At 34.7% G+C, this 24,320-nt stretch overlaps 1 protein-coding gene across 1 annotated transcript in view; it reads left to right on the forward strand.

Moving 5' to 3' along the window:
* The window catches only part of LOC125658650 (uncharacterized), a 57,460-nt gene extending 34,303 nt beyond the window's left edge, over positions 1–23,157 (forward strand). The window contains exons 6-8 of the mRNA XM_056159218.1: positions 11,938–12,143; positions 17,161–17,407; positions 22,692–23,157. Of these exons, the coding sequence (XP_056015193.1) occupies positions 11,938–12,143; positions 17,161–17,407; positions 22,692–22,951 (713 nt within the window). The 3' untranslated portion in view covers positions 22,952–23,157. The remainder of the gene's footprint in view (positions 1–11,937; positions 12,144–17,160; positions 17,408–22,691) is intronic.
* The last annotated feature ends 1,163 nt before the right edge of the window (positions 23,158–24,320 follow it).

Genomic DNA, 24,320 nt, shown 5'->3' on the forward strand with positions numbered 1-24,320 from the left:
TTGCAATCTATAACATTTTTGTCAAGAAACTTTTAATAAGACATCTTGAACAAAAGTTGTTCAGTTTTGCAAGATCTTTCGAACAACATCATGAAAAAGGCCAACGGGCCTCATGGCTCGCCTGAACAGTTTCATCAGTGTCACAATTACTAACTTTTTTCTCGAGAATCTTTTGATAAGACATGTAGAACAAAAGTTGTTCAGTTTTGCAAGATCTTTCAAACGATATCAAGAAAAAGGCCCACGGGCCTTATGACTCGCCTTAACAGTGATAAATGTCGCATAACGTTATACTCGTAAATATTTTGTTTAGACATATATAACAAAAGTTGTACAGTTTATTGAGATCTTTCGTGCCGTATCAAGAAATGGGCCCATGGGCTTCATGGCTCGCCTGAACCATTGAATTTCTGTTACAATGATTAACTTTTTCGTCACGAAACTTTGATGAAACATGTAGAATAAAAGTTGTTCAGTTTTGCAAGATGTATCTAATGATATCAAAAAATAGGCCTGCGGGCGTCATGGCTCGCCTGAACAGTCGAATTTGTATCACAATTAATAACATTAATAACTTTTTTCTCGAGAAACTTTTGATAAGACATGTAGAACAAAAGTTGTTCAGATTCGCAAGCGTTACTAACGATGTTAAGAATAAGGCCTGCGGGTCTCATGGCTCACCTGAACAGTTGGGTTATTGTTGCAATCTATAACATTTTAGTCAAGAAACATTTAATGAGACATCTAGAGCAAAAGTTGTTCAGTTTTGCAAGATGTTTCAAACAACATCATGAAAAAGGCGAACAGGCCTCATGGCTCGCCTGAAGAGTTTGATTAGTGTCACAATCAATAGCTTTTTTCTGGAGAAACTTTTGATAAAACATGTAGACCAAAAGTTGTTCAGGTTTGCAAGATCTTTTAAACGATATCAAGAAAAAGGCCCACGGGCCTTATGACTCGCCTTAACAGTCTGATAAATGTCGCAATCAATAACTTTTTTTTAAGAAAATTTCCATAGGACATGTAGAAAAAAATTTGTTCAGTTTTGCGAGATATATCTAGAATGATATAAAAAAAAATAGGCCTCCGGGCGGCATGACTCGCCTGATCAGTCGAATCTGTATCGCAGTAAATAAGATTATTAACTTTTTTCTCGAAAAAAAGCTGACCCCTTTAATTAGTTGCCGAGAGGTAGAGAGAGTCTTTAATTTATAACATTTAAATGATCAATATTTGTAAAACATTACCAAAGCTAAATTGTACGTCTAGACAATATATTTGTATCATTATTTATGAACGAAAATGTCAGTCAAATTCTTATCTAATCACATCTAAATTTGGACGGAAGACCCACTCGTTGCTCGCAACGAGATCGCATCTAGTTATTATTATTATTCTTTTTTTTTCTCCTTACCGATTTTTGTGCAGAAGATTTCTCGGAGATGGCTGGATCAATTTGCTTCAAATTTTCAGGATTGATGCGTTGCCATTTGAAGTTTGTACCGCCGTTTCAATTTTTGAAAAATCACTTTCGGTTGGAAGTTATCCCCCTTTTATCGATTTTCAGATGACCATTTTGTCCAGACAAAAACTCGAAAACGGTAAAAGCTAGAGTTCTGAAATTTTCAGTGATGTTAGACGACATGTTGTAGTTGTGCACCTGAGTTTTCAAAATTTCCGGAAGTGCCTAGTATGGAAGCTCGGTATGGGTCGAAAATGGAGTTTAAAAAAGTGTGCAATTTTTTTCCACGTTTTAAATCAGAACTTTTTACTCGTAACTATTTTGTTTAGATATATATAACAAAAGTTGTACAGTTTATTGAGATCTTTCGTGTCATATCAAGAAATAGGCCCATGGGCCTCATGGCTCGCCTGAACCATTGAATTTCTGTTACAATGATTAACTTTTTTCTCACGAAACTTTTGGTAAGACATGTAGAATAAAAGTTGTTCAGTTTTGCAAGATCTATTTCATGATATCTTAAAAAAGGTTCCCGGGCGTCATGGCTCGCCTGAACAGTCGAATTTGTATCGCAATTAATAACATTGATAACTTTTTTCTCGAGAAACTTTTGATAAGACATGTAGAACAAAAGTTGTTCAGTTTCGCAAGCGTAAACTAACGATGTTAAGAAATAGGCCTGCGGGTCTCATCGCTCACCTGAACAGTTGGGTTATTGTTGCAATCTATAACATTTTTGTCAAGAAACTTTTAATAAGACATCTAGAACAAAAGTTGTTCAGTTTTGCAAGATCTTTCGAACAACATCATCAAAAAGGCCAACGGGCCTCATGGCTCGCCTGAACAGATTGATCAGTGTCACAATTACTAACTTTTTTCTCGAGAATCTTTTGATAAGACATGTAGAACAAATGTTGTTCAGTTTCGCAAGCGTTAACTAACGATGTTCAGAAATAGGCCTGCGGGTCTCATCGCTCACCTGAACAGTTGGGTTATTGTTCCAATCTATAACATTTTCGTCAAGAAACTTTTAATGAGACATCTAGAGCAAAAGTTGTTCAGTTTTGCAAGATCTTTCGAACAACATCATGAAAAAGGCCGACGGGCCTCATGGCTCGCCTGAACAGTTTGATTAGTGTCACAATTAATAACTTTTTTCTGGAGAAACTTTTGATAAGACATGTAGAACAAATGTTGTTCAGTTTCGCAAGCGTTAACTAACGATGTTAAGAAATAGGCCTGCGGGTCTCATGGCTCACCTGAACAGTTGGGTTATTGTTGCAAGCTATAACATTTTTGTCAATAAACTTTTAATAAGACATCTAGAACAAAAATTATTCAGTTTTGAAAGATCTTTCGAACAACATCATGAAAAAGGCCAACGGGCCTCATGGTTCGCTTGAACAGTTTGATTTGTGTCACAATCAATAACTTTTTTCTGGAGAAACTTTTGATAAGACATGTAGAACAAAAGTTGTTCAGTTTTGCAAGATCTTTCAAATGATTTCAAGAAAAAGGCCCACGGGCCTTATGACTCGCCTTAACAATCTGATAAATGTTGCAATCAATAACTTTTTTCTCAAGAAAATTTTGATAGGACATGTAGAACAAAATTAGTTCAGTTTTACGAGATATATCTAGAATGATATTAAAAAAAAATAGGCCTCCGGGCGACATGACTCGCCTGATCAGTCGAATTTGTATCGCAGTATATATAACATTATTAACTTGTTTGTCGAAGAAAAGTCTGACCCCTTCAATTAGTGGGCGAGAGCGACAGAGAGTCTTTAATTCATAGCACTTAAATGATCAATATTTGTAAAACATTACCGAAGCTAAATTGTACGTCTAGACAATATATTTGTATCATTATTCATGAACGAAAATCTCATTCGAATTCTTATCTCATCACATCTAAAATTGGACGGAAGACCCACTCGTTGCTCGCAACGAGATCGCATCTAGTTATTATTATTATTCTTTTTTTTTCTCCTTACCGATTTTTGTGCAGAAGATTTCTCGGAGATGGCTGGATCGATTTGCTTCAAATTTTCAGGATTGATGCGTTGCCATTTGAAGTTTGTACCACCGTTTCAATTTTTGAAAAATCACTTCCGGTTGGAAGTTATCCCCCTTTTATCGATTTTCTGATGACCATTTTGTCCAGACAAAAACTCAAAAACGATAAAAGCTAGAGTGCTGAAATTTTCAGTGATGTTAGACGACATGCTGTAGTTGTGCACCTGGGTTTTAAAAATTTCCGGAAGTGCCTAGTATGGAAGCTCGGTAGGGGTCGAAAATGGAGTTTTAAAAAGTGTGCAATTTTTTTCCACGTTTTAAATCATAACTTTTTACTCGTAAATATTTTGTTTAGACATATATAACAAAACTTGCACAGTTTATTGAGATCTTTCGTGCCATATCAAGAAATGGGCCCATGGGCCTCATGGCTCGCCTGAACCATTGAATTTCTGTTACAATGATTAACTTTTTTCTCAAGAAACTTTTGATAAGACATGTAGAATAAAAGTTGTTCAGTTTTGCAAGTTCTATTTAATGATATCTAAAAATAGGCCTCCGGGCGTCATGGCTCGCCTGAATAGTGGAATTTGTATCACAATTAATAACATTAATAACTTTTTCCTCGAGAAACTTTTGACAAGACATGTAGAACAAAAGTTGTTCAGTTTCGAAAGCGTTAACTAGCGATGTTAAGAAATAGGCCTCCGGGTCTCATGGCTCACCTGAACAGTTGGGTTATTGTTGCAATCTATAACATTTTTGTCAAGAAACTTTTAATAAGACATCTATAACAAAAGTTGTTCAGTTTTGCAAGATCTTTCGAACAACATTATGAAAAAGGCCAACGGGCCTCATAGCTCGCCTGAAGAGTTTGATTAGTGTCACAATCAATAACTTTTTTCTGGAGAAACTTTTGATAAGACATGTAGAAGAAAAGTTGTTCAGTTTCGCAAGCGTTAACTAACGATGTTAAGAAATAGGCCTGCGGGTCTCATGGCTCACCTGAACAGTTGGGTTATTGTTGCAATCTATAACATTTTTGTCAAGAAACTTTTAATAAGACATCTAGAACAAAAGTTGTTCAGTTTTGCAAGATCTTTCCAACAACATTATGAAAAAGGCCAACAGGCCTCATAGCTCGCCTGAAGAGTTTGATTAGTGTCACAATCAATAACTTTTTTCTGGAGAAACTTTTGATAAGACATGTAGAACAAAAGTTGTTCAGTTTCGCAAGCGTTAACTAACGATGTTAAGAAATAGGCCTGTGGGTATCATGGCTCACCTGAACAGTTGGGTTATTGTTGCAATCTATAACATTTTTGTCAAGAAACTTTTAATAAGACATCTAGAACAAAAGTTGTTCAGTTTTGCAAGATCTTTCCAACAACATCATGGAAAAGGCCAATGGACCTCATGGCTCGACTGAACAGTTTGTTAGCGTCACAATTACTAACTTTTTTCTCGAGAATCTTTTGATAAGACATGTGGAACAAAAGTTGTTCAGTTTTGCAAGATCTTTCAAACGATATCAAGAAAAAGGTCCACGGGCCTTATGACTCGCCTTAACAGTCTGATAAATGTCGCATAACTTTATACTCGTAAATATTTTGTTTAGAGATATATAACAAAAGTTGTATAGTTTATTGAGGTCTTTCGTGCCGTATCTAGAAATGGGCCAATGGGCCTCATGGCTCGCCTGAACCATTGAATTTCTGTTACAATGATTAACTTTTTCCTCACGAAACTTTGATAAAACATGTAGAATAAAAGTTGTTCAGTTTTGCAAGTTCTATCTAATGATATAAAAAGAAAAGCCTCCGTGCGTCATGGCTCGCCTGAACAGTGGAATTTGTATCGCAATTAATAACATTAATAACTTTTTTCTCGACAAACTTTTGACAAGACATGTAGAACAAAACTTGTTCAGTTTCGCAAGCATTAACTAACGATGTTAAGAAATAGGCCTGCGGGTCTCATGGCTCACCTGAACAGTTGGGTTATTGTTGCAATCTATAACATTTTAGTCAAGAAACTTTTAATGAGTCATCAAGAAAAAGGCCCACGGGCCTTATTACTCACCTTAACAATCTGATAAATGTCGCAATCAATAACTTTTTTCTCAAGAAAATTTTGATAGGACATGTAGAGCAAAATTTGTTCAGTTTTGCGAGATATATCTAGAATGATATATAAAAAAATAGGACTCCGGGCGACATGACTCGCCTGATCAGTCGAATTTGTATCGCAGTAAGTAACATTATTAACTTTTTTCTCGAAAAAAGGCTGACCTCTTTAATTAGTGGCCGAGAGGGGCAGAGAGTCTTTAATTTATAACACTTAAATGATTTAAAATATTTGTAAAACATTACTGAAGCTAAATTGTACGTTTAGACAATATATTTGTATCATTATTTATGAACGAAAATCTCAGTCAAATTCTTATCTCATCACATCTAAAATTGGACGGAAGACCCACTCGTTGCTCGCAACGAGATCGCATCTAGTTATTATTATTATTCTTTCTTTATTCTTGTCACCCTTTTTTGTCCACGAGTGTTCTCAGAAACTACGGAAGGGATCAAGACGAAACCTTTTTAGGATGATAGAATACTCTTTGTAGATGTGCGGAACGAACGTCATTTTGTCTGATAATGCATGCATGTGCATGCACGTGCATTGGATTTTTTGTTTACAAACTTTGGAATTCGTCTAACTTTTTTAATTTTCAATGAAATCGTTTGATATTTATATTGCAGGTATAGCTTGAGACCCTTAACCGTTTCACATCGTCAAAATTTCAATTGTGCACGCGCATGCACGTGTGCTTCAATTTGATTGGATAATACAAAACCATTTATAACTTTCATGTAAATTAAGACAATTTGATGATATTTACAGGATAGGTAAAGATTATAAATATCTACAAATCTATGTTAAAAAAATTGAAAACGCGCATGCGCACGCACGCGCATTGACATTTGAACGTTCAATTATTTCAATGACCATAACTTTTTTGTTTTTTGTCAAAATCTTTTCAAACTTGTCTTGTATATGTATCTTGATATTCTAAACAAAAGTGTACAGTCATAATTACCATCCGGTACGTGCATGCACGTGTGCTTAATTCTGATTGGACGATTTTCAAATCGCCATAACTTTCTTATAAATGATGGAAGCAATATGAAATTTATACTGTAAGTATATCTATCAAATGTCTATTGAATGACAACAACATTGATGCTAAGTCATGCTCACGTGCCCGTGTATGCACGTGCATATCCTTTCTTTCATTTTTCGGGTACTAAAATGGTCATAACTATTGAATTAAAAAACTGAAACGAATTCAAATTTCCCCTGAGGATCTATGATATGAATGTCTATGAAATGGTGTAAACAAATTTTCCATTATCAAAATCGTGTGCGCGTGAATGCGCGTGCATTGTAATTTTTGACGTCTAAATTTAAGTATTCGTCTATAACATTTTGAGATTGCAATGAATAGGTTTGAAAATTATGTTGCGGGTATGTTTTGGGCCTCTCAATTTATTAATAGTCTCAAAATCACTTCCCTGCACGCGGATGCACGTGCGTTTAATTGTGATTGGACGATTTTGAAATCCCAATAACTTTCTTATGAGTGAAGCAATCGATACCAAATTCATATAGCAAGTATATTGTTCAAATGTCTATTGAATAGCATCAACAAAATTGCTGTGTGGTACTCACGCGCACGTGTATGCACGTGCATTGATTTCGGTCTTTGTAGTTTTGAGTTGCCGTTAATTTCTCGTTTTTCATTGAACAGTTGTGAAACTTCTCTTGTACTCATAAAGTAAGACTTCTAATGTATCGAGATGGTCGAATTATTTATCTGCACGTGCATGCACGTACGTACACGTGCACAAAACTCTCAGATCTTTATAACTGATTTGAACTAGTTTGAAATGGACTGAACGTTATAAGATAGTTATATATTCACATGCTACACAGTTTGCAATGGTCAAAACAACTTGTACTGAAATAAATGTCACCACTTACTAAATGGGGGAATGTTTGGGGAACATCTGTAACGGTCCCCGTTACAATAAGTACTAGTTATTATTATATGATTGATATTAAATATGTAAATACCTATTTTTATTTTGAATTCTTTTTTACAAAGTGACATACTGGCACTAAAAAGGTATTTCATTTTTTGATTATGGCAACGAAAATAAGAACATATATCAGGAATTTATATTTAAGGGAGGTTTCACGCTTTCTAAATCATCCCTTACCAGCTGTTTAAAATTCATCCAGAATTACAATTACAAACCAGGTTGTTTTGGACATTGATATGAGTGTCACATGATTGGGATTGCTGTCTAAAAATAGTACTGATGAGAATTTAAGAAATGGAATTTGAGGTAATTTGATGATTGTGATCAGAAATATTTATTTAGAAATAGTACATCATAAAGGGGCATGGACACGATTTGAGCTGAAAATTTTAAAATTTCATTTTTCCATTTTTACTGTTTACAATGCTTAACAAAAGTATTTCTAATGGTCAACCAAAATTTGAATAGCAGTTGTTGAGTTACAAGTGAGATACAGCACTCACAATTCTTTGTAAAGTAAACAAGGCTTGCACCATATTTTTGTTTACATATAGATAGCTTAATAGAAAATAGCATGTTTAAATCAAAATGAGATGCCAAACACTAGAAAGTATTTAATTGTGTTCAGAATTATCTGCTTTAAACGAAACATTTACTAGTATATTCAACCTATGTAAACAAAAACATGGCACAAGCCTTGTTTATTACAAAGAATTGTGAGCTCTGCATCTCCCATGTACTTTGACAACTGACACTCAAATTTTTGCTGACCATTAGAAATACCTTAGTTAAGCATTCTAAACATTAGAAATGAAAAAATAAAATTTGAAAATTTTCCGCTCAAATCGTGTCCATGTCCCTTTATTTTCTCCCTCAGTGCCCTCGTCCGAAAATAAATATTTTCTCGACTATTTGATAATAAAACAAAACAGAAAAAGTTAATAGGTTTGCTCCGTTCGTTACAAGATCGCTTTTAATAAGCAAACATCAAATTGACAAAGCTGAAAAATCACCAATGAAAACAGATGAATTTAAAACTGAAAATGTGCTGGGTGGGAGGGAAGGCTATTTAGGCACAGAATACAAAAGCGACCTTTGTTGCTTGTAACGAACCTCGCATTGACCGAACACTGACCAGTAGTAGTATATATACTAAGCGCTGGTGCATGAGCTAAAAAACCCGCGAAATGTATTTACGGAAAATAACCAAAATTGACAAAATGTAAAACTTATACGGTACCAATTTTGATGCACCAGATGCGCATTTCGACAAATAATGTCTCTTCAGTGATGCTTAACCGAAATGTTTGAAATCCGAAATAACTATGAAGTTTTAGATCTAAATATAGCCAAAAACAGCGTGCCAAACAAGTGGAGCCAAATTCGTCCAAGGATAAGAGCTATGCATGAGGGAGATAATCCTTAATTTTGAAATGAATTTCTAAATTTTATAACAGCAATTAAATATACATCCGTATTTTCAAGCTAGTAACGAAGTACTTAGCTACTGGGCTGTAGAGACCCTCGGGGACTAACAGTCCACCAACAGAGGCCTCGATCCAGGGGTCATAATGTAAAACTGATACGGTACCAATTTTGATGCACCAGATGCGCATTTCAACAAATAATGTCTCTTCAGTGATGCTCAACCGAAATGTTTGAAATCCGAAATAACTATGAAGTTTTAGATCTAAATATAGCCAAAAACAGCGTGCCAAACAAGTGGAGCCAAATTCGTCCAAGGATAAGAGCTATACAAATGTAAAGAAATGAGTTTAATAGATATACAAATAATATCAATTAAGGAAAAAAATCGGGTATTTCTGACAGACTGCTTGCTCATGCAAGACACCGTGCTGCAGTATTTACATTCCCTTTGCATCTGCCTGATCATGAAGCAAAGGGGAAAATCTATATTTTTGTTTAAAGCCAAACAGTATTTCTATTTTTGTATTTACATGTATTTACTTTTGACCATCACAATATTTCAAAAGTTCATATTTTCATATGAGAAATTATATGGTTTTGTTTACAGGTAGAAATGCTACTGTCTGTCTGCATGTAAATTTAACATGCTTCACTTTCCGAGGTTGTAGTGAAATGTCTTCAATGTTTGTGCATGTTAGGAAATAATAGAAATACTGTAAGTCCAACATTGTACAGGTTTGTGTGTTGTGTGCAATAAATTGCAAGTGTTTTAACTTAACAAAAGCTACAGTTATGCAGCTAAATTCACAATGGGCATTAGATTGATTGTTTGCTAAATTTATGACCAATGGATGCATTCTTTCTACACAAATTAATAATAATCGGGAAAGTATTTGGCAGTTGCTTGAATATCATAGTCAATATCAACATAGTCATTGTTTTGCTTAAAAATCTTTCATTATAGTACCATGATTCAAAGTAATGTACCTATTGATTGATTAAATTGATAATCTGATTGAAAAGATCCCCAATAATTGCTAATCAGTTAAATTTCTTATTATCTGCTAGCAAATTAATAAATTGTTATTATCAATTATGAAATTGATTAAATATATCATTTGAACATCTGTATTATAACCCTGCATGATAGTTTAATAAGTGAATGCAAACTGATACAAAGTGCACTTAAAAGCTTTTTAAAAAGTTTATTTTCTATCATTTCTCTCACCACAATTTTTCTCCTCTGAAATTCAAAGGGAATTAATAACTTATTAATTGATTCTCAAGTTTCCAATTATTTCTAACAATCAATTAATCTCCAATCACTACAAATGAATGCCTGCAAAATTTATGCCAGAGCTTGTGACTTATGAGTTTTGGTAGTCTCTCCTCAAAGGATTACCTATTCAGTAGCCCCTTATTACAAACAAAGGGTTGCCTGGGACAACTTGCTTCTTTTTCCAGATTTATATTACAATCAACAAAACAATTAGAATGAAGAAAGGAAAAGACATCATAATAAATCACATAAATTGGAAACACTTATTGCACGCTTTCCTCGTGAATATGACATATTTTCTGAGAAAAGTTGATCTGCATTAGCTTCTATATTCTATCAATCCTTAAAATTAAAATCACGATAAATGTCAGAGTAAAAGAGATTAATTTGTCAGTGTGTATTTCTTGCTTATTATTTTTTAAATGAATATATACTTGTCCATATAATTGCACTAGTTGTATTTTTGTCTTAGATTTACTAATTTTGTCGATTATACAAATATGATTTTTTGAATATTCTGGTCTAAAGTTATTGAAATTCAGGTCCGTAATTAAATAAATTTAAGTGATGATAATAAAATGTCAGATTTATAATAACAAATCTTGATTTTAAAATAGACACTTTTTAACCAAGAAATATCCCCTTGGATATTTAATTTAGCATTCATGTGACGTCACTATTAGTTCTTTCTAAACTCTAATTGTTATGACTGACCTTTTCTTAGCCTTCTACCACATCTCTCTTTTAGAAAAGAACGAAATAATTCCCTAATACCAACGTAAATATTATACTTACTGAGAACAGTTGTCGCCATCTTTAAACAGGAAATTCTCATTGCGCATGCGCATTTAACGCAATGGAGCTAAGTGTGTAAACTGTTCTTTTGGACTCGTGGTTGTGTGTGACAAAATTCACGTACACACCGGAAACCGACACATATGACTATTTTATATTTTTTGAATCGAGTGTGATGAGAGTTAACGTTTCCGAACGAAATACTTCCCACTACACGGGTGCATGTAGTGGGAAGAAAAAATGTAGTGGGATAAAAGGTGTGTGTTCATACTCATGTAGCGTGATTCAGGCGCTTACAAACACACACACACACACACACACACACACACACACACACACACACACACACACACACACACACACACACACACATATATATATATATATAGGGGACTACGTGATCTCCGTTGTTACATATATCTATAGGGGACTACGTGGTATCCATTGTTACATGTATATATAGGGGACTACCTGGTTTCCATTGTTACATATATCTATAGGGGACTGCGTGGTATCCATTGTTACATATATTTATAGGGGACTACGTGGTATCCATTGTTATCTATAGGAGACTACGTGGTATCCATTGTTACATATATCTATAGGGGACTACGTGGTATCCATTGTTACATATATTTATAGGGGACTACGTGGTATCCATTGTTATCTATAGGAGACTACGTGGTATCCATTGTTATCTATAGGAGACTACGTGGTATCCATTGTTACATATATATATATATATAGGGGAGTACGTGGTATCCATTGTTACATATATTTATAGGGTACTACGTGGTATCCATTGTTATATAATCAATACGGGACTACGTGGTATCCATTGTTATCTGCAGGGGACTATGTGATATGTTATGCAGACGGATGGGGTAACGTCGAAAGAAGTTATGAGTTTGCAGAAGTTGTCATAAGAGCCTGGATTCTATCTGCTGATGACATAATACTCAGGCAATCCTTTCTTTACACCTGGGGCGACGATGTACCGGAAGGTCTCTCAGGAAACTGCTTTTTGGATCCTGACAATCATATTGTATTTGTTGAGGTAGGCCTAATGAAAAAAAAATCAATGGCATGGCGCTTTTATTTGCAATATGTACAGCTGTACTATGTATGTTTTCCCCATGGGACATATTCCCGTTTCATATAAAATATACACGAAATTTTAACTAAAATCATTAAGAAATGTTCACAAATTCATTAAGATTCGTGAATGTGGACGGCACTATCCTTTCATATTGCGGGGAGAAGTGTTTAGTAGTACTGACGTACCTTTGGCATGTCCAGGGATATGTGTTTGCCCCGCTCTCGATTTGGTTTTTATGTAGTATTTCTATGTAGTGGCCGAGAGATTGGAGCGTTCGCCCCGCATGCGGAAGGCCGGGGTTCGAATCCTGGCCGCGACAGACCTAAGTCATTAAAACAGGTAGTGACAGTTCCATCGCCAAACGCTCGGCATCAGGTGTGAATGTCACGGGTCCTCGGGATGACCTTCAAAACGGATGACCCGTGTCAGAGTAGGTGTGGCACACTAAAGAACCCTCACTGCTCAATGGCCGTAAGCGCCGAGCATAGGCCTAAATTTAAAGCCCTTCACCGGTCTTGGTGGCGTCTCCATATGAGTGAAAAATTGTTTAGCAGTTCAAAGAAGTAAATTAGTTTTTGTGTAGCCTTCGTATAGCGCAATGAACTGATATCTACATAAAATGATACATACAAAAGTTTATAATTTATCGTTGTGAATTTTGATAAAATGCAGTACAGCCCTGCATTTAAAGAGTATCATAAATGAAATTCTCCAAGATTGCTTTATCGTGTGAATAATGTAAGGGAAAATAACTATTTCAGTAAAACATTTACAAAATGTGAATAATGTAAGGGAAATAACTGTTTCAGTAAAACATTTACAAAATGTGAATAACGTAAGGGAAATAACTGTTTCAGTAAAACATTTACAAAATATGAATAATGTAAGGGAAATAACTGTTTTAGTAAAACATTTACAAAATGTTAATAATGTAAGGGAAATAACTGTTTCAGTAAAATATTTACAAAATGTGAATAATGTAAGGGGAATAACTGTTTTAGTAAAACATTTACAAAATGTGAATAATGTAAGGGGAATAACTGTTTCAGTAAAACATTTACAAAATGTGAATAATGTAAGGGAATTAACTGTTTCAGTAAAACATTTACAAAATGTGAATAATGTAAGGGAAATAACTGTTTCAGTAAAACATTTACAAAATGTTAAAGGACACATGACACAAAAAATTATTTGTCTGTAATCATTGTCTTTATAATCCTTAAGTCAGATTCTCACACTGAATCTGTTAAACAAGCATCTGATAACAAGGCACAGCTGGAAATAGTAATCTGTAAACATCAGCCGAAGCAGTTCTCCGAGCAGTGCCGACAGTTAATGAGATAAGAGTCACGTGTGTGTTATATACGTCAGAGGTGAGCTTCTTGCAAATTCTCACCGTAACGTATTCAATACAATGGCTGAAGACTTATCAGAACTCTGATTCAAGAAATAACAAAATTCAATTGCAGTAAAATATTATTGGAAATCATGTAATAAACTAAAACTTTGATATTCACATTTCCAGCAGATTTAGGTTGTTGCTCCTCCTTCCCCCAAGCTCTAAATTGCTAAACATATATAAATATGTACCAGTATGTATATCATGTATATATTGAAAAAAAAATGAACAAAAATTCCGTATATGTCTAATGAATTGACATCATGGCATTCTGAATCCCTTATCTATAAAAATGTATGTCACATATACATAATGTAAGAAACCTACCATAAAACAAATGTAGGAAAAAAAGTCACGGGAAAAAAGTCACGGATGAAAAATCACAGGAAAATAAGTCACAGGAAAAACAGTCACAATATATATTTTGTATAAAAATCACATAGATGTATGAAAAAAAGTCACAATATATATTATATTATATGTATAGGGGAAAATTCATAGTATATATTTTGATAGAAAAGGGTCACATATACAAAGAAAGGGGGAGAAAGTTACAGTATATATATTTTGAAAGAAAACTACACACACACACACACACACACACACACACACACACACACACACACACACACACATATATATATATAGAGAGAAAAGTCAATTATTATATAAGGAGAAAAGTTTTACTTAAATTTGATTCAAAGTTAGAAGATTCCATGTTTTTTTTAATCATTTGCAACAAACAAATAACCCCAATAAAAATTAACTTTTAAGTAATTACAACAGTTGTTGAAGGGACTGTTGAGATTAATTAGTGGCTTCACAAGGCACCTTTCCCCTTTTCTAGACAGTGTATTCCCTGTATAAATAGACAAAATGGCATCAGTTTACAATCTTTGAAGCCATACATAGGATGAAGGAAAAAATATGTTTGTTTTTTTTAGCAAATGTTAACTATTCATCGGTGCTTTATTTTTCCTACGTATGGTCAAAGTCACTCTTTATAAATATTGTGACTTTTTTCCCTTGGTATAGGCAAAAGCAATAAAAAATTTTGAACAAAAGAAATTGTGACTTTTTTTGCTAGGTGTGGTCGTAGACACTCTTTATACATATTGTGACTTTTTTTCCTGTGACTTTTTTTCCTACCCAGATTGTGACTTTTTTTTCCTGTGACTTTTTTCCCGTTTACCCATAAGACAGGGATTATAAAAAATGATCTTTGTTTTCTTTTGGTAACAATTTTCTCTAGCAAATTGTACCCCCTCCCCAAATTTAAATTTGAATCCTGATACAAAATACGAATAGTAAAAAGCAGTTAACTTGCAGCACATATGTAATCATATTGCAAAAAAAAAAATTGTTTTTTTTTACCTGAAGTTTTTGTCGCTTTCTATATGCACCATACCCAGATGGGTTTTTTCTCTCAGTATTTGATTAAGTTGAACATTCACCTTGGGTAGGCCACTCAGCATCGGGTACAGCATCATCTTTTAACTGAGCATGAGCATTATGATAACCTAATTCAGCTAACTGGGTTGGATAACGAGAATACTGATCTGGCGTAAAGTGTTTCTCACATATTTTACTGTATTTGGTTAATGTAAGATCTCTTCTACGACAGTAATGTACCCATGCTTTTTGAAGACCTGCATCTTTGGGGAAGCGAAAAAATGACACATTTTGTCCACTTTTGAAGAGGTTGAACAATTATAAACAGCACAATACGGCATCCTTACAAACTATATGAATAACTCTTTAGATACAAAGAAATATGAGTGTGCATGTTCTTTGTTTATGACAGCATTTAACCCATTACTGGTAATTAGGGAAACTGTTTGTCTTTGATCAGTGATAAGAAAGATTTATAGTATCTCTTCTGTAGAAGCATATAGCATCTCTGTGCTGTAGCTCATCTCTGACGTCACCCCGACTGTTTCCGATCTCTGGGGTTTAGAATATGCATATTGAGGTCAAGCTGCTTATCAGTACAGTGTTACAGCTTTAGCTGTGAAACGGATGCGTGTTTAACAGATTCAGTGTGAGAATCTGACTTAAGGATTATAAAGACAATGATTGCAGATAAATAATTTTTTGTGTCATGTGTCCTTTAATAATGTAAGGGAAATAACTGTTTCAGTAAAACATTTACATAATGTGAATAATGTAAGGGGAATAACTGTTTCAATATAACATTTACAAAATGTGAATAATGTAAGGGAAATAACTGTTTCAGTATAACATTTATAAAATGTTAATAATGTAAGGGAAATAATTATTTCTTTAAAACATTTACAAAATTGATTGTACTTCCAGTCCGACCTCCTGTTGAAAACAAAAGAAAAAAAAAACCCAACAAAAAACAAAAGAACCCAACAACTGAAGAACGAGAAGCAACAACACATGATTAAGGAGTCAAACAATCTAATTTTCAATTTCAAAAAGAAAAACATCAAATTCAAAAATAACGTTTGAAATACTACGTGAGAAGAAAAATTGTCTCGCTGTGGCCTTCAATTCGACTTTTAGATATATCGATGACGTTTTGTCTATTAACAATGATAGCTTTCATTCATATGTCGATTTGATATATCCCTGTGAGCTCAAAATAAAGGACACCACAGAGTCGTGCACTTCTTCTTCATACTTATATATTTTATTGAAAGTAGACATTATCGGCAAACTGACAACTCAACTGTATGACAAACGGGATGATTTCAGCTTCTCCATCGTCAACTACCCATATTTGTGTAGCGATATTCCATTATCACCTGCATATGGTGTTTATATATCTCAACTGATTCGATATTCAAGAGCTTGTTCTGCGTATAGTCAGTTTTGAAATCGAGGTAAGCTACTGACAAACAAGTTGATGGTACAGGGATTTCAACAGTCTCGATTGAAGTCAGCATTTTGCAAATTCTATGGTCGCTATAACGATCTAGTTCGTCAGTACAACCTCGCATTGGGTCAAATGCTGTCGGACGTGTTTCATACCGATTGTTAAGCCGTTCTTGGCACACTGATTTTGACTGCGGATACCTCCGTTTACCTGATCAGGATATAGGGCTCACGGCGGGTGTGACCGGTCAACAGGGGATGCTTAATCCTCCTAGGCACCTGATCCCACCTCTGGTGTGTCCAGGGGTCCGTGTTTGCCCAACTATCTATTTTGCATTGCTTATAGGAGTTATGAGATTGATCACTGTTCGTTATCTTCACCTTGCATACACAGTTATTAGAACAACAACAACAACCAAACTTATACTAGAGTCCCCAGAGGAAAAGATGAATATCGATATATATTGTAATTATATTGTAAGTTTTGTAAGAACTAATAACTATTGCATGCAGCCAAAAGAACGATCACATTTGATGTGTGCTATTGTATAAGTGTTCATAATCGGGATCGGGATGCATCATATTCGTATTCGTTTTATATTGATCACTGTTCGTTATCCTCACCTTTCATTTCATTTCATGTTCAGGTTCGATTTATTTTCAGATACATCTCTATGAATAATCGCATCAATTTTCATTTAGAATGTGCTTTTAACGTAATCAATAAACTTTTAGATAAAAGATGCAACGACGACTGACGGGAAGGTATTTTATGCGGCTGGAACAGCGAGTTTAGCACATGCTGGGGACCCCTTTGGTGGGGTTGTCTACGGTTACAACCAGACAGATGTTCTTCTGTGGACACCCTCCGTGTCCAATGGCTACCTCGTTTACGTGGACGGGATATGGGGAGATGGAACGGAGACACTACACATAAATACTGTACAAATATCAGTCACCATTCTGTCGACAAATAATTCAGGTACTGGTATAAGGCACGAAAAATGATGACACATACTCTCTTTTTGTATTCCAAGGTTTTGACTGGTCGCAGTAGCTCATTGATAGAGCGTTGGCTTCGTGACCGGAAGGTCGTGAGTTCGAGTCATGTTGACCTTGACCGTGTCAAACATAAACATGGGTAGTGTATTTTCTCCGAGCGCTTGGCATTTAGTAGTGAGAATCATGGGTCTTTGGGATATGACTTAAAAAAAAAAACAACGTAGGTCCCGTGTCGAGGAAGGCATTTACATGTTTGAGAATCCTCACTGTTTGAGAATCCTCACTCAAGTGATAATCATGTGTCTAAATTTTTGGTACTTCACTTACAACTAGTGACGTCTCAATATGAGTGAAAAATTCTCGACGGGACGTAAAAAAAGCAAGTAAAAGAAAGATAGCAAATCCGCCTGACAATTAGTGGATTCTGATTTACTAGTATGAATTTTTATATTGCATATGTTGTATTTCGTGACCACTATATGTTGGTATATCATTAAATGAGTAAATCAAAACATACCGGCATCGATGAAAGAGGCACAGACAGTGACTTGTCCTTCATGTGCGCAATGAAAGTAAGGGACATTTATTGAAAAATTACATTTATCTATAAAAATAGATACGTACACTACTTATCATTGGTATCAAAATACCTAGTGGCCAGCAATTCGGATAACATGTACTTGATATGTCCCATAAACCTTCTACATCGTTGTTGTCATTCTTTTCAGACATCAATTGACTTGTATGATCCCACAATTTATCTCATACGTGTGGTGTATATTGAAAGTTAGATAAAACATTAGCTTTATCACACGCCCGTTTGATAAAGCACTTCCTGTCCGAACTACTTTTGACACTGTCCCCGCTTGGATGACATATTTTCTGTGTTTATGTATATCGATGCATGAAATAAAGCGTAAAACATTTTAATCTGTATTTATTTAGAATTTATTTGATAGCACAATTGAAATAATGTTGCCCCCCCCCCCCACTGACATATTATGCAAGCTACCGGCTATAAAGATGCCAACTCGGTCAATGACTACTCAAAAATTACGATCAGAAAACAAACATATGTGCACACTATTATCATCGACAAGGAATCGACCGCCTACTGGACAAGCATTTAATCGAAAGTACCTCGGCATGCTGCGGTACCAAGTATTCATAAGCACAGTCTCTTTTTTCTGGAGCATATTGAATGTAACATATCTCAACATCTTTACTTACTAGGCTAGACCTATTAGAAGTGCCTCAGGATTTCCTATCGCCCTCTGATCCAACGAAACTACGTAAATAAAATCCGAATGCACAAACACTTCTACTTTTCATTGTAAACTGTTGAACATTCTAATAACGCTACATTAAAATATTACTTTCATTGATTGTTGTTACGCATGTTTATTTAAAAAAGACGGCGACATCAAACTTTTATCAGAAGGTCAGGTCTACGTCAAAAATGAATACTCGGTCAATAGTTGTTACTTTGTTGGAATGGCAAAACTATTATTAATTATAAACTATAATCCCTTCTAAAACAATTTTCATCCATGGTTTCTTTTATAAAAATGCACCTTTGTACTGAATAGCAATGGATTATAAGTGCACTATTTTTTCCCGCGTAAGGGAGACAAATTAAACACGACTTCTGAGCCACATATTCAAAACAAATTCAATCAGTTGTTTCTACTATACTGGGATCATCTCAAAATTAAGTGAAAAGAAGACGCATGAGATAAATAAAACATCTATAATTGCGTTGATATGGTGTATTTATTCACTCAGCAAGCCTCGCGAATAAATACACCATATCAACTCGTTGGATAAACCAAATATCAAAACACGCAATATAGATATCCTCTATTAGTCCACTACTTTGTACTGCTTGTAGGAGTTATGAGATTGATCACTGTTCGTTATCTTCACCTTACATATATATTCTTATTAATAAAATACTGGACTTGAAATTCGTTAAATAGTTCGATTGATTTAAAAACCCTCGATATTTCTGTTTGACAAATATAAAAAGAGCAATGAATATAAAGTTTATGCCATATTTGAAAGTAACGATGATAACACATGTTTCATAGCATGTATGGAAAACCAATCAGTGTCAATTAAAACGATTCTAAGTATTTTCATGTACGTACAGTATATAGTTATATGTGACATGCACTACTTGACCATGACGTCAGATTCTGACGTTTTGTATTATGTGTAAAACTTATACGGTACAAATTGTGATGCACCAGATGCGCATTTCGACAAATAATGTATCTTCAGTGATGCTCAACCGAAATTTTTGAAATCCGAAATAACAGTAAACTTGTAGGACTTAAGAGCTATTTTAGGGGAAAACAGAGTGCCAAAAAGTGGAGTCAAATTCGTCTAAGGATAAGAGCTATACACGAGGGAGATAATCCTTAATTTTGAAAAGAATTTCTAAATTTCATCTCTCAATTGATTCGATATGCAAGAATTTGTTCTGCGCATGATAAGTTGTTTAATTGAGAAAGGTTATTGACAAAAAAGTCTTATTTAAAGCCAGCATTTTCCAAACTCTATGATCATTATAACGATTGTTTGTTAATGCAACATGTCATTGGGTCAAAGGCAGATATTGTATAGATCCCATATCAATATTGTCTCATTTTACCTATTTCCTCTGCCAAAGTCGTTTGACATAATTTGTTTTACTCCATAGTAACCATTTCAAAGGGGGAAGATAACGAATAGTGAATCTCGGAACTCTTATAAGGAATACAAGGTAGAGACTTAAGCAGACCCTTGGGCACACCAGAGGTGAAACATCCACTATCGATCGGTCACACCTGCCGTGAGCCCTATATTGGGATAGATAAACGAAGCAACCCGCAGTCAAAATCAGTGTGCAAAGAACTGCCTAACAATTGGTATGAATCACTCGAGGGAGTAAGTTATTATTACGATGTAGTGTACCTCCCTAATATGCTCAGTTTCTAAGGAATGACTGCAGTAGGTATCTAATCTACGTGTTTCAATACATAACTGCATCTCATAATTAGGGCCCCGCATGAAATGCGGGAAGCCCTATAGTAATCACATTGTCCGTCCGTCCGTCTGTCCGTCAACACATTCTTTGTGACACGATAACTCAAACAGTTTTTATCGTACAGTTTTCAAATTTTGTACAGAAATAATGTACAATAAGAGGAAGACACCTATAGATTTTGGGGTCATGTCACTTTGTCTGTCTGTATGTGTGTCATTATCTTTGTTATTATGAACACTTTCTTTGTGACACGATAACTCAAACAGTTTTCATTGTACAGTTTTCAAATTTTGTACAGAAATACTTTACAATAAGAGGAAGATACCTATAGATTTTGAAGTTATGTCACTTTGTCTGTCTGTTTGAATGTCATCATCTTTCTTATTATGACCGTATTTATTTACCACTGTCTAAGGGAGATAATTCAATTTGAATTATGATATGCATTGTATTGATATATAGAAAATTTACAAGAAATAACTCTACAACATTGTGTATGTGTATATATTTGTTTTTTTTTAATGTGATATAAAAAATACTTGATGTTACATGTATATTGAATTAAAACACGTCATTCCCAGCCAACAACTTTCGATCGGGATCGGAATGCGAAATAAAATTTCTTATATCCGGTTGCAAAGTGAAACTGCTTCATGCTTCAAGTTGTTGAATTATGTAGTAATTGCACGTTACACATTAGAGAACTGTTCCTTTTAATAAAGAAAGTCACAAAATAGATATAAAATGAGTGTACCTTATTCGTTACTGTTACCGAGCTTTCGTCGGCGAAAATCTCGAAATAGCGTGTTTCACTGCGCTTGTTGACTGTAAGGTCCACATTTTCTACGTGAGTATTTATATATTTGCTCATGATTTTTTTGCGCATACATGGTATGTCTCGGCTAGGAATAATGGAAACTTTCTCACTTATGTATGTAAAGACATATTAATCTCTATTTTTAAAAATGTAGAACACTTTTATCAAATGACAATGTGTTTGAAAACGCTTAGAGCCCCGGTGTCAGAATTTCCTTTTCCAAGACATCAATATGTCAAATTCATAATCCTTTTCGAATAGGATGTACCATATTTTGTACCAGTTATCCATTTTGAATCCTCTAATAGAATGGGATTTTGTTGCACTCTGTTGTGTTTGAGTGAATGTCACGAGTGTGTGTCAAACAGAAGTAATTTAAATTGCATAAGTCTCTCACAAATATGCTTCATGATGCCTTTTTCACAAATTGGCATTCCAATGTATCTTTATATATTATTAATTCTAACATATATACCAGCTCCAAACATTGATATATCAAATACAGATGTCACTTTCCTCTAATATTATCCTCGGTGGGGCCCTTGCTGACCGTGTTAGTTTTCTAGTTTGAGATACCGGTAGTAGTAGCCTCGGAGATAGAGCGCTTGCTTCGCATCTTGGGCACTGGATAAGGCCCTAGTGCCGCGTCAATCCTAAGCCGAGAAACCTTAAGACGTTTAATACATTTAACATACAGTCAAACTGAAGATATTTAACATGTCAAACCTAAGACGTTTAACATTATGTCTAACCTAAGATATTCAATTTACAGTCAAACCTAAGAAGTCTGATATAATGTTAAACCTAAGACATTTGAGATATTGTCAAACCTAAGACATTTGAGATACTGTGAAACCTAAGACATTTGAGATTCTGTCAAACCTACATTGTAAGACATTTGAGATACTGTCAAACCTATGACATTTGATATACTGTCAAACCTAAGACATTTGATATACTGTCAAACCTAAGACATTTGATATACTGGTAGATAATGACTGTTTCTTTGCCTTGCGACCAACACTAGAAATGAACGTCATGCGTTTTTGATTACATGTACGCCATTAAACACGGAGGATCGGTGTGTCACTGTAGACATCAACGTTTGTGGCACTTTATTTGAAACTGGTGACGTCGAAACATGAGTAAAGAATTCTCTAATTTTGACGGAAAAAACCACACAACCTGTGTGACCGGTAGACATGATATGCTTACTCCTCCAAGGCACTTGATCCAATCTCTGGTATATCCAGGGGTTTGTGTTTAGTCAACTCTCTAATTTGCATTCCTTATGAAAGTTATGAGATTGATCATTATTCGTTATCTTCACCTTTGAACTATGAGACAATTTGTCAATGCATGTACCTTTCTGAATATAATCTCTTTTAAATTTTTCATATCTGCCGAACACAACAGTGCAGAATACCACGTCTATTGATATTGAAGAATTTATCAACGACTTGACCATTGCTAAGAAGGAAACCAACTCGTATGAGAGAAGCCTCAAATGTGCAGATGATACGCGACCTAGTTCCAAAGCTGTCGGGAGTGTAGGAATCGCCCTGCTGTGTACAATGTTTGGATTGATATTTCTGGCAGATTGCCAACAATTATTGAAAAGGTTCTGCAAAAGAACCAATAAAACATCCGGAATATCAATTGTAGACAAACATTGAAATGGATGAAGAAACTGAATCCTTGTGGTTTCTCTTCTCTTATATATGGACCCGTAAAACACGTGACTTTGTACATTGTGCTGAATCATGCTCAAGAATTGTTTGATGTTGTACAGATAAAAAACAAGATCAAAAGGTAAAAACTAAATTTGAATCGTTTTCAAGAAGTCGACATCCTTTGAAATTGAATAAAATGTGACAAAAACATAAAATAATTTACTGATGTTATATATCTATTACTCATTATAGCCTGCTTGATTGACTTTCATTCATCCCCTTGTTTACTCATCCATTCTCGTACTGTCATCATATTCATGTTCTGTACGTGTATACAAGGTGTCACTTGATTATCTTTTAAATATTGTTTGGCGTTTACTTCGTGAAATATCTATAGGGTTAGTGAATATTTCTTTTAGAAGTTGCAGAACGAGTTTTGAGTCAGTGGTAATTGAGTGTATACTGTATGAAGGTGTATAAAAGGATAAACACGGATTAATTCAATATACTTCCAAGGCTATACTTCGGAAACATAGGAACATTAAGGGTAGCAAAATATCATGAATGAAATATCCAGTTATGTGAATTTTTTTTATTTTGGGAATTTGTTACAGGTGTGAAGTAAATTTAATCTATTGTGAATCAATTCACAGCTCAAATCATTATTCATTATGTGTGGAACGGGAATATCGAATCCGTCCGATAGCAAAACTGGCGAAAAATTTGTACGTGCTATTGTTTAATTTTCATTTCAGCTAAGTTACATGCTACTTGTTATCGTCATCAGTGAGTATCGCTTTCAGCCTACAATTTCAAATTCAAGTACATAGCAGTTAAGCTTCATAAGAATACAGATGCATTATCCACAACAAACTTGTTTGCTGGAGTGGTGAAACCTAATTCTAATGCAACACTGGCCAAGGAAACACCACTAATAGACATATTTGTAATAATTAGAAAGTCGTTGAAGCCTTCAGAGGATGATGGTAATCTAGAATTATCATTTTAAGAGACGACTAAGGTTAAATGGAGTGAAGAACGTTAGCCACCTTGGAAAAACATCAGAAAAAGGGCTAAGAAACTGATGTTTGACCAGTGATCAATGTATGTGGTACAACCAAATAAGAAAAACTGCGAAGTCCCTCAGTAACCTATGTGTGGTTAATATAGTTGCCTACTTCAGTATTGAAATTTCTAAAAACGAAACACTTCTTAGTATACCGGTCCCCAATATAAGAGCCACCGAGCGATCGTTGAAATCGTTAAAACGGCAAGAAATCGCAAAAATAAGCCCAGAATTGAATCGCTTGCATAAAATAAAGTTTTAAAAACTTATTATTAAGCACAGTTTCTTAACATTCCAAATGAAAAC

This window comes from Ostrea edulis, chromosome 3 (assembly GCF_947568905.1).
Source record: "Ostrea edulis chromosome 3, xbOstEdul1.1, whole genome shotgun sequence".
NCBI lineage: Eukaryota > Metazoa > Mollusca > Bivalvia > Ostreida > Ostreidae > Ostrea > Ostrea edulis.